Source organism: Pelophylax lessonae (assembly GCF_965119305.1).
Source record: "Pelophylax lessonae genome assembly, chromosome: 12".
NCBI classification, from domain to species: Eukaryota; Metazoa; Chordata; class Amphibia; order Anura; family Ranidae; genus Pelophylax; species Pelophylax lessonae.
The window spans coordinates 78,776,630-78,788,914 of NC_138779.1; the positions used below are offsets into that span (position 1 = coordinate 78,776,630).

Here is a 12,285-nt window from a genome sequence, read left to right on the forward strand (position 1 = left end):
TCCATTGTGATCGGCTGTGTCATTGGAACACAGCCGATCACGTGGGAAACAGCCACGCCCAGTGGCTGTTTCCCCCCTGCCGGTGACGGGGGGTGTCCCGGGGACACCCCGACACCGGCAGTGCACGGCGGCGCGCCCGCGATCGCGCGCCTGCCGTGCATTTCCTGGGTCACGTCATATGACGTCCGCCCAGGATAATAGCCGCACCGTCCCGCTGTCATATGACGGCGGGCGGGCGGTAAGTGGTTAAAGAAAAAAATCTAAGCACATTTAAAGCAAAATGTTGCTTTCCAGTTATTACTATCAATAGGACATCACAAATTATTGTATGAGAGAGGTTTCAGGACAGGATCAGGTCCTTATTCTAGAAAGTAGAATTATAGTACATTGTATTTTACATCAATTTTAAACTTATTTATAATAGTAATGAAGCATATCTAATGTTAAAACCTTTTTAGAGCCCCTGGGGAGATTTTACCTTTTGTCCTGGTGATCATTATCACCAAAATAGTAAGTGATTGATCAAGAAATCAAAGCAAACTATTCTCCCCAGTAGTAGCTTTTTTTTCATTATTTGCATGCCCTTTTGAAAACGTTTTTAAGCTTGTCACATGATGTGAGAGCAAGGCGCTCTGGTAATGGACCCTTGGAGCAGGCCCATGACTCCCTTCACTTACAGGATATCCTCAGTCTTCCAGGTTAAATTATGCATCATACCTCCTGGAAGATGTATTGTAGTACTGTGGGGGGACCGCATCCGTATTGCAGCCTGGGAAAAAAATAACACAATGTTTGGCATTAACAATTTTACAGGTTGTGGGGGTTGTGTGTGTGTGTGTGTGTGTGTGTGTGTGTGTGTGTGTGTGTGTGTGTGTGTGTGTGTGTGTGTGTGTATAATATATATATATGTGTGTGTGTATGTATGTATGTATGTATGTATGTGTGTGTATATGTATGTATGTGTGTATATATATATATATATATATATATATATATATATATATATATATATATATATAATGTATATGTGTATATATAATATTTTAAGCAGTTGGCTGAAGTATATATTTTTTAACTGCATGACCAATGAAAGGAAACCTGCAAATTGACCCCTTTTCTTACACCTTTTATTGTTAAGGTTGCTAAACGTGCTGTTGCCAGTCAGCTGGATGCCAGGGATGCAGTAGAGCGGGCAGAAAAGTTCCAGCAGAAGTACTGGAACAAATTACAGACTCTCAGGCACCAGCCCTTGTGAGTATGTTGATGTTGGTGCCTCTAGAAGGTATAGATTGACCATGTGTGTGTATAAGATCATAAGAGATGTGCTGGTTACTTTATGGAGCCAAGGTAACATGTTTGGATTTGTATTCTGATTGCTTTGGCCCCATATTACCACTGTATACACTACTGTTCTATTTTGTAACTTTGCATTAGCCATGGATAATCATGAATGTAACAATGAGTATGCAACACAGTGCATGAATTAACAAAGGTTGTTTATAAAATATGGGATAAGATTAACAGACAAATGAAATGGGAATATAATTCACCAATGCTATCACTAAATGACACAAAATACTTCACACCGGGAATTGAGGAAAAATATGGAAAATGGATTGGAAATACACAATTAAGGGACATACTTAAAACACTACAAAACTTAAAACAAAATAATAAAAATATAAAATTAGATGAATGGAGGTATCTCCAGCTGAGCCATTTTGTAAAGTCATTACCACAACCAATTAGAACGGGAAAAAATTTAAATACTATTGAGAAATTAAGTTACACATCTACTCAAAAGCATGGAGTATCACAAATATATAAAATTCTGACAGAATGGCACAGCCTGGAGAAACCCCCGTTCATGGAAAAATGGGAAAAAGAAATAGGGGTACAATTGTCAAAACAGGAATCTGATGTAGTATTGAAAGCGGTAGGATCCGTTGCCATAGATGTAAGTACAATAGAACTAAACTACAAATGTCTGCTAAGATGGTATATTACACCTGAATTGATAAATAAGTTCCAGACAGACAAATGTTGGCAGGAATGTGCTAATACCGGAACAATGTTTCACATTTTCTGGAACTGTCCAAAAATCAGAGAATTTTGGACAAAGGTCCGCCAATTTACAGGCGAAATTACTGGAATAATGATCCCAAACGACCCCTGGGTTTGTTTATTTCATAAAACAACAATACCATTAAAAAAATACAAATCAACATTGGTCCCAACATTATTAAATGCAGCAAAGGGTATAATACCAAAAAAGTGGAGAGAGACGGAAAGCCCTAAATTAAAGGAGTGGTGCAATAAGATAAATAATATTTTCAATATGGAGTACATATGTAATTCTCAAGAGGAGACCCCAATAAACATAAAAGGAAAATGGGGGGGAAATGGATAGACTTTAAAAAAACAACTAAGTATATTGAAATTAATACTTAAATAATTCTGCAGCTGGGAAAACAATAGAAATAAGGCTATACAGACAGAGAATGGGAGAGTTTTAGGGGAGAAGGGAAGGGGTGGGCAAGAGGGAGTGGAAATATTGTGAGTTTACCGAGTACTGAACTTATAATTATTTTAATGAAAACTATGTACTTGAGTGGACATTTAATTGTAATTTTATATGCAAATAAAATAAAAAAATTTAAATTTAAAAAAAAAATAAGATATGTGCTGGTTACTTTATGGAGCCAAGGTAACATGTTTGGATTTGTATTCTGATTGCCTTGGCCCCATATTACCACTGTATGCACTACTGTTCTATTTTGTAACTTTGCATTAGCCATGGATCATCATGAATGTAACAATGAGTATGCAACACAGTGCACTATTAAGGCAGAAACTTGGACAAAAGCATGTTGGGATCAGATTTATATCCCATATTTACTGTATATATCCTTCCTGTGATACGCCTACACAAGGATGACTGTTAAAGTCTGCGACAAGTTCTGATCCTTTAGTCACTGTCCTCCTCCACCCTATAATTGGACCGATATCTTTCCAGTAGAAAAAGATCTGTCCTTATTTTCATGCTTGTTTCAAGTCAGAAGTTCAAACTTTTAAAGCTATAGGGTCTGTATGAACAGTGATGGTTGTAACTGCGTTAAAGTAAACGGCGTTACTTTAGAGGGTAACGCGTAATCTAACTGATTACTCTTCTCCTCATGGTAACGCCATTCCCATTACCTGGGCGGCGTTACCGCGATTACATCTACCGCCACTAGGTGGCAGTAGTGTAATTCAGCCTCTCCTCTGACCCTGGCAGGTGCAGGCGCTGTCCGTGGTACTGGCCGAGAGGAGAGAGAGAGAGAGAGACAGTCAGAGTGGCAGCAGAGTGCGGACTGGAGTACAACGCACCAGCCCAGGCCATGAGGGAGGGGAGGACTCAGGAGCCATATAATTTTAATATAAAATGAAATATATTAGTCCAGTCCACCACCGCCACAGTCGTCCGTCAGGCACAGCCAGCCAGAAAAGAGGCAGCACAGGCAGACAGACGGGCCTGGAGGAGGACGGAGCTAGACGGACCCCAGTGTGCCTGCCTGGGCAGGCCACACCACCACCACCAGCTAGCCAGGCAGCACTGCAGTCTGCAGCACACAGGTACCAAAAAAAAAAAAAATATGTTTACTCACACAGTCAGAAGGAATCAGGACTCAGACTCCCACAGTGTGCCACACCGCCACCACCACCAGGCAGCACTGCAGCACAGGTACCATAAAACAACAAAAAAAACAAAATACTGTTACTCACAGACTCCGTCACAGTCAGGACAGGAGGACTCAGACCCCCACCAGTGTGCCACGCCACCACCACCACCAGCCAGCAGCAGGTACCAAAAAAAAAACATAAAATACCACATTCAGGAGTCACTCAGGTCCGGTACCACCGTACCACACCGCCAGTACTCCCACCAGTGCCACACCACTGCCCACCACCACCACCACCAGGAGCAGCAGGTACCACTGAGAAAGAAAACAAAAAAAAAAACACCACTCATGCAGGAGGACTCAGGTCAGGTACCAGTGTACCACAACCACCACCACGCAACCAGCCGGTACCACTCGGCAAATACAACTCAGGTACCACCAGTGCCACTTAGCAAATACCACGCAGTTGGTACCACTCAGCAAATACCACGCATTTACCACTCAGCAAATACCATGCAAGTACCACTCAGGAATCAGGATTCACCTCACCAGGTGTCTCATTGTCCCACAGCAACATTTAAATAGTGTAGATTACTGTACAATGTTTTATAATAATAATTGCTTCTATTTAGTGTTCATTTCCATCATTTAACATATTTAATATTGGGGCATCCAAGTTATTTGACATATTTGACTATTTTTTTAAAGTAACGCAATAGTTACTTTCCCTGGTAATTAGTTACTTTTTAACTGATGTAACTCAGTTGCTAACTCAGTTACTTTTTGTGAGAAGTAACTATAACTAATTACTTTTTTTAACTTACATGACCAACACGGTGTATGAATGCCAGGCACTTAGCTTTTTCAGGAGGAGGGGACAGCCTTTCTGTTTCTCGTTACTGTTTTTTTCTTTAATGCCCCATGGCATTGATGGCAGATTTTTTTTTCCCTCTGAATAGTGTAATATGATGGCATGCTCCCTACTAACATAAAGAAAGTGTGAAATATAATTCTGGGACCAGTAGTCCAGCACAGGGCTCAAAATTTCAAGTTCTGAGCTTCTAGCCGGGCCTTAAGAGTTACTCGTCATCAGCTGCCCCACCCAACCCCTACCCTGCCCCACCCCTATTTCATCCCCTAAACACGCCGTTAAATGTTTTATGCAAAGTTAGGTTCCAAAAATAAATATTAACTTTATCAGTGCAGTCTCATTAGTGCCCATCAGCAAACATCAATGCAGCCTTATCACTGCATGGGAATCACAGGGAGGAATCGGGAGGAGAGCTGGCTGGATCGCACAGAGCGGGGATCTCCTGCTGTGACACAGCTTGGATCTGAAACGCTGGCTGCTGTCAAAGTCCGGCCTCCTGGACCGTGTTATAGACGTCACATTACTTCAATTTTCCAGCATTGGGCTAATGTGCTGTCTATCATAAGAGCCAGTCCAGGAGGCCGATTGCTGAGAAGAGAATTATCGACCGCCCCCCTCTCCCGATGCGTCTTTACACTCTCCCCCAGCTTATTTCCACTCGCCAAATGCGAGCAGACAAATGGAGATTTTGAGGGCTGGTCTAGCACACTGACAGAACACTGTATTTGGTAAAGAACATACTTTCTTTCAATGCTTTGTTCCTTTCTCATAGAACATTTATGCAATCTTTTCCAGTGCTTATGGATCGCTAACAGTCCGCAGTTTACTAGACACTCGGGAGCACTGTTTAAATGAATTCAATTTTCCAGACCCCTACTCAAAGGTGAGCCACAATTTCTGCATGTATACAGTTCTCCTTGTCTGCCAGATTCTCTGTAAGTAGTGCTATAGAGGTAAGTTGCACTTTTATGGATCACAATAGTATCTTGTTTTCTGGGTTATTACTGATAAAATGTACAGTACATAATCCAGTGTAAAGCTGCACTGAACCAAAGTCCTTACTTTAATTTCAGAAAGTAAGTAAAAGCTGGGTATAGCCCATTCATCTTGTAGTTTTTGTATTTTAATAAACACCTTCTTCTCTGTGGGTCTTGACATGCACGGAAGTTTGCATTTTCACGTCCACTCTAGTTCTAGAGTTCAGGCTGCTACAGATGTATTCTTGGCTCAGGACATGTCTGATCTGATCATCTGTGTTCCTATGAATTACTTACTTGCAGGGAGCTTTAACCAAAGAGGGGGGTTGTACACCAAGAGGACACAGGCAGGCTTATTTGCAGTGTGAGAGCCCTGCTAAATCTGACTGTGAGATATCGTGGAAAAATTGTAAAAACTACAGATGGGGCAAATTGAATAAACTGTTTTTGTTTTTTCACCATTTTTTACTGAATGGCATTATCATGCTGCAGAATGAGGTTTGTGACTCTTCTTAAAGGAACTGGGAGACAGAAAAATAAAGAGGGGGAAAAAAACAACTTTTTACTGTAGCAGGGGTGAAACACTTGTAGTTTTTGTGCTATTGCACCTGTGTAGTTGCAGAAACACTGCACGCCAGTGATGCAGGTGTACAGGTTAGTGCGTCATTCAAGTCGCAAATTAACATTTAATGAGTTGTAGCTACCAGATCTTTGTAACAGCCTGTATTATATTTCACACCTCAGTTTATAAAGAGTCATGTGTGCATTTAAATATCATGTTGGCAACATTTCAGGATCCTGATGGCTGTGAATATGTAATGGTGTAATTAACATTTATTCTCTTGCATGCCACCAGTTTTGTCAGTGTACATGACAAGCTCCTGTGCCTTTTAGCAAAATGGTAAAGCTGAGTTCATATAAAAAAAAATCACACTTCTAATAAATATATTGCAAGATTTAATTTCAGTCATAAATTCTTGTCATAAGTCTTGCATATAAAATTCACTGAATATTATTTTACGGTGATCTCTAAACATCATGACTTTAAGTTGAAGTTACCCTGTCGGGTATATTAAAATTGCCACAAAGTATATCCAGCAAAAAAAAGTAAATACATACCTTTCCCATCTCCCACTCCACCAAGTAGTTCATTTAAGAGGAATTGTCCATTGAAGGCTTCTGCAGAAACACTGACGCTACGTGGGTGATGAGAAAAATATTGGTCATGCAAAAAATGTGCTTGACTGCATTCCTTTTCACTAGTGGTGCAAGTGTCCATCATGTATGTACAGTATGTAATATACATTCTACATCTAAAATAGCTGATCATTATATAGTGTCAAATCAATGACCCTTATTTTGTACAATCAATATTGAATGTTCTGTGCTTCTAAAATTATGCAAAATGCCACTATGCACCTGTAGGTAGCATTAACCAATGCATAAATTATATAAAAATATGGTTAGTATACCATTACTGAGTATCTTTCATGGATTAGAACAGACACAAGGTTTTTGCATGTGCATATAAACGTGCAAGTTGGTTTATGGTTTATTGTACTTCTTTTGACTTTTCAAGAGAGATGTCCATTCAATGGATTATTGAAAAACTGCTATATGGCCATATATATAATTCTATGCATCGAAACACCTACGTCCCAAATAGAACATGTAAGCAATGCTTCAAGGGGTTATCGTGAGGCGGATGCATAAATAACAACCCAACTCAAAAGGCGGAAGACGCCCATCCACCCAATATTAAGTGGGCTATTGCATTCACGACACCAGGAACCCCAAGAAACAATGGGGAGGAGCAATAGACGGGACTTTATTGGTGTCATACAAGAGACAATTTGATAAAATTAAAAAGATTTTATTACATCAAAACAAACAAACATATCTTTAAAAGTACAAAGAACAGGATAAATACACCCATTTAAAGGACATAGGATATGACAAGTAAAGGAGATAGATATAGATATAGATATAGATATATATGTATATGTATATGTATGTGTGTGTGTTATTCTAGCAAGAGGGACATGGAAATATACAAATATATCAAGGAACCAGAACATCTGGCAAATGGGTGTAAAGGGGTCCATGTCTGTCTGGAATACTTTACATGTTTCGCGGCGTTTAGACTGCTTCTTCAGAAGTTTATTATACAAATTGATACAGATGCTCTAATATAAGATGAATGAGACAGAAAAAACAGCGTCGATAATAAAATTTCATGAATACATGTTACAATATAACAGCTCACTGATTGCACCCCAAACGACCAGCACCCGTGCGCGTGTCCCCTAATAGGGCCATAAAGGCACAGTTGGAAAAAGTGATTGGAGGTAGACACCCAGCCATATAAGAGAGTCCCCCGGGCGGGTGCGGTGGCATGAAAGAAGACACTAGACTCAAAGTAAAAGAGGGAGCAAGAGAATACAAGGAGATGGTTAAAAAAAAGAGGAGAAAACAACCATCTACAAGTATACTCAAAGGAAGGGGGGAAAAAACCCACCTATATTTTAAGTAGGTAGAATATATGCCTCACAAATATCCTTAAGTCCTCTATTTTTAAATTAAAAGCAAAGGATGACCCATACTACAGCATGGTGGTGTGATCCATTAGATCCCACATCTAAGAAAGAAAACAGATATATTAGAGGTAGAGGTTATAATAATAATATCCTTGACTGGTTAAATAACGTCACACAAAGAGATTATATATATATATATATATATATATAATCAAAGTAATATCAAGTGTGTTCATACCATAGATATGGTCTTAGAGATAGTAGAGGGGCCAGAGTGTGCGATCGGCCGGCTATGTAATTAGGAATAGAGGGATATCCTTATAAGCAGGGGTTGTCCTCAAATAAGTCCATGGTGACCAGGTATCGGACCCTCTGTATAAAAAACACAGTTAGGGTAAGGATATAAAAGAAAGGATAAAGATAGTAAGTATGGGGTAATCATACTGTTGTATTACACCCTGAGACCGAGTAGCATAAAGATGAGCATTCAATACCTGGTATCCAGATCGCACAGAAGCAATGGCCGCCTGACGCTACTATCACGCCATAGCAGTGTCTTTATTCGCGCCACAGTCCGGGCGTCATCCAATCCAAGAGGGCCGGAAGTGACGCACCGGACCCGCTGTCGAAGTGCGCATGCGCAAGAAAGCGCACGCGCATTGCTTATCCCAGACATAGCGGAGGGGAGCTCCACATCCGGGATAGCCAGAGGAGGCGGAGACCACGGGCGGATTCCGCCCGTCAAGGAACCTGCCCCCTCTCCCGACAACGCGCACCCGCCCATAGGACCAACACACGGCCATGGTGCGTCCGCCAATCAAAATAGCGGGGGCAATTACAAGCACACCGGGGCCGCGTCGGGGAAAGCAACAGTGAGCTGTCAAGAACCAACAAAACATATACAGAAGAATTAAAAAATGTCATATACAAAGAATATAGAAAATCAATATGACTTATTACACTGGCAACCGCTAATCGGTTGTCCCCCAGGACCCCAGTGGGGGTGACTAGGACAGACGCATATTACAAAGAGAGACACTATGGATTGAACGCCTTAGTGCTACCTCTCCTCCCGGTATCAATGAGATGTTGACCTATAAGTACTTTTTATAATGCCAGATATATTATTAAATTTTTTGGCATAATGATAGCAATCTTGAAATTTATAACCCACTTCGCCTTTCCCCTTTTCTTGAGTTTGTGATCTCACTGAAACGAACATTGTTTGTTCTCTATCCATGTTTTTTAGCAGACTTTGGTGCGCGCACTATATCCTGAGCCATTCCCATTCTAGGTGTGCACAGTGGGGGGAGACCCAGTTGTTCCTGTAATCTGTATGTTGAATTCATTATTTAGTGATTTATTGCAGTCACCCGATTAGCGGTTGCCAGTGTAATACGTCATATTGATTTTCTATATTCTTTGTATATAACATTTTTGTAATTCTTCTGTATATGTTTTGTTGGTTCTTGACAGCTCACTGTTTGCTTTCCCCGATGCGGCGCCGGTGTGCTTGTAATTGCCCCCGCTATTTTGATTGGCGGACGCACCATGGCCGTGTGTTGGTCCTATGGGCCGGTGCGCGCTGTCGGGAGAGGGGGCGGGTTCCTTGATGGGCGGGTTCCGCCCGTGGTCTCCGCCTCCTCTGGCTATCCCGGATGTGGAGCTCCCCTCTGCTATGTCTGGGAGAAGCAATGCGCCTGCGCTTTCTTGCGCATGCGCACTTCGACAGCGGGTCCGGTGCGTCACTTCCGGCCCTCACGGATTGGATGACGCCCGGATTGTGGCGCGAAAAAAGACACCGCTATGGCGTGATAGTAGCCTCAGGCGGCCATTGCTTCTGTGCGATCTGGATACCAGGTATTGAATGCTCATCTTTTATGATACTTGGTCTCAGGGTGTAATATAACAGTATGATTACCCCATACTTACTATCTTTATCCTTTCTTTTATATCCTTACCTTAACTGTGGTTTTTCTACAGAGGGTCCGATACCTGCTCACCATGGACTATCTCCCTTTATTGAGACTTATTTGATGACAACCCCTGCTTATAAGGATATCCCTCTATTCCTAATTACATAGCCTGCCGATCGCACACTCTGGCCCCTCTAATATCTCTAAGACCATATCTATGGTATGAACACACTTGATATTACCTTTGATCTTGTATATATGTCTTTGTGTGACGTTATTTAACCAGTCAAGGATATTATTATAACCTCTACCCCTAATATATCGGTTTTCTTTCTTAGATGTGGGATCTAATGGATTACACCACCATGCTGTAGTATGGGTCATCCTTTGCTTTTAATTTTAAAATAGAGGACTTAAGGATATTTGTGAGGCATATATTCTACCTACTTAAATATAGGTGGGTTTTTTCCCCCCTTCCTTTGAGTATACTTGTAGATGGTTGTTTTCTCCTTTTTTTTTTTTTTCTTTTTAACTATCTCCTTGTATCCTCTTGCTCCCTCCTTTTACTTTGAGTCTAGTGTCTTCTTTCATGCCACCCCACCCGCCCGGGGGACCTTCTTATATGGCTGGGTGTCTACCTCCAATCACTTTTTCCAACTGTGCCTTTATGGCCCCATTAGGGGACACGCGCACGGGTGCTGGTCGTTTGGGGTGCAATCAGTGAGCTGTTATATTGTAACATGTATTCATGAAATTTTATTGACGCTGTTTTGTCTCATTCATCTTATATTAGAGCATCTGTATCAATTTTGTATAATAAACTTCTGAAGAAGCGGTCTAAACGCCGGGAAACATGTAAAGTATTCCAGACGGACATGGACCCCTTACACCCATTTGCCGGATGTTCTGGTTCCTTGATATATTTGTATATTTCCATGTCCCTCTTGCTAGAATAACATATACATATACATATACATATATATATAATCCTTTACTTGTCATATCCTATGTCCTTTGAATGGGTGTATTTATCCTGCTCTTTGTACTTTTAAAGATATGTTTGTTTTGATGTAATAAAATCTTTTTAATTTTATCAAATTTACTCTTGTATGACACCAATAAAGTCCCGTCTATTGCTCCTCCCTTGCATTGTTTCTTGGGGTTCCCAGTGTCGCGAATGCAATAGCCCACTTAATATTGGGTGGATGGGCGTCTTCCACCTTTTTGAGTTGGGTTGTTATTTATGCATCCGCCTCACGATAACCCCTTGAAGCATTTCTTACATGTTCAATGGATTATTGTTGAGAGGGTTAAAAAAACTGTGGTGTGGAAGTAGCACTCACTGCTCCCCTCTAATAATCGCCATCTATACTCTTGTGCTTCTGCTTTGAGTGCTGGCGATGAGCGATTACACATCACATTTCTCTCCTCTCCTCACTTCTAAAGAGAACTTATCAAGGTAATAATATAGAACTTGCTATTGTGCATGCCTCAAAGCAGCCATCTATAAAGCAAGGATATCAATGATGGTCCTGAAACATGAACTTTGAAAACAAACAAACAAGTTCTCAATCTCAAGTCCTGCTTTGGATACTTGATCCAGGTCAGTGACTCTGTATTGAACACAGAACCTAACAGGACATTGGCAGCCTATCCCATGACTGGTTCCCTTTTAAATTTTCCCTTTTTCATTGTGTAGACATCTCTTCCAATTTACTTGATGTACAGTACCTAATGTCTGGTAAATCAGTGAATGTAGTTCTATAGCATTCTATATGTCCCATTTTAGTGTACTTTGCTTAGCACCCCCGTGTAACTGTTGTTCCTATCAGCATGCTGGTAACAGTGACTTGTTGGTCCAATAGAGGCCATCAGCGTAAGAGGAGAATGTCCGGAGAGGGTCTTGGAACGAGCGATCCAAGCCTGGGTAAGATCTTCTTCCTTTTGTAAAATCCAGTCTCTCATGTTTTTCTTCCAGGTAAAGCAGAAAGAGAATGACATAGCGTTAAAATGTTATCAGAAAGTTATCAGATCTTTGGATGCATTGGGCTGGGAGGACAAACAGTTTGCTCTGGTGAAAGGACTGTTAGCAGGCAATGTCTTTGACTGGGGAGCAAAAGCAGTCTCTGAGTAGGTGTTCCATGTCTTACAACCACCATGTTTTATGTAGCTAATCTCCGCTTTCTAGTCTTCCAGTGCAGTGTTACCCTAAAAAATTTAGGAGCCTTCACGTCAGGATGCTTGCTGCTATTTTAGTTATTGAACCCCGTTTTTTTCCTTTTCCTTTGCATTGATCTTAAAATGTACCCGTTCTCTAGTAGT

General features: G+C 41.0%; 1 protein-coding gene across 1 annotated transcript in view; it reads left to right on the forward strand.

The window, feature by feature from the left end:
• Window positions 1-12,285, forward strand: part of PANK4 (pantothenate kinase 4 (inactive)) — a 126,021-nt gene that overhangs the window by 78,064 nt on the left and 35,672 nt on the right. Inside the window, exons 11-13 of the mRNA XM_082273915.1 lie at window positions 1,139-1,251; window positions 5,329-5,416; window positions 11,942-12,093. Coding sequence (XP_082130041.1) covers window positions 1,139-1,251; window positions 5,329-5,416; window positions 11,942-12,093 — 353 coding nt within the window. The remainder of the gene's footprint in view (window positions 1-1,138; window positions 1,252-5,328; window positions 5,417-11,941; window positions 12,094-12,285) is intronic.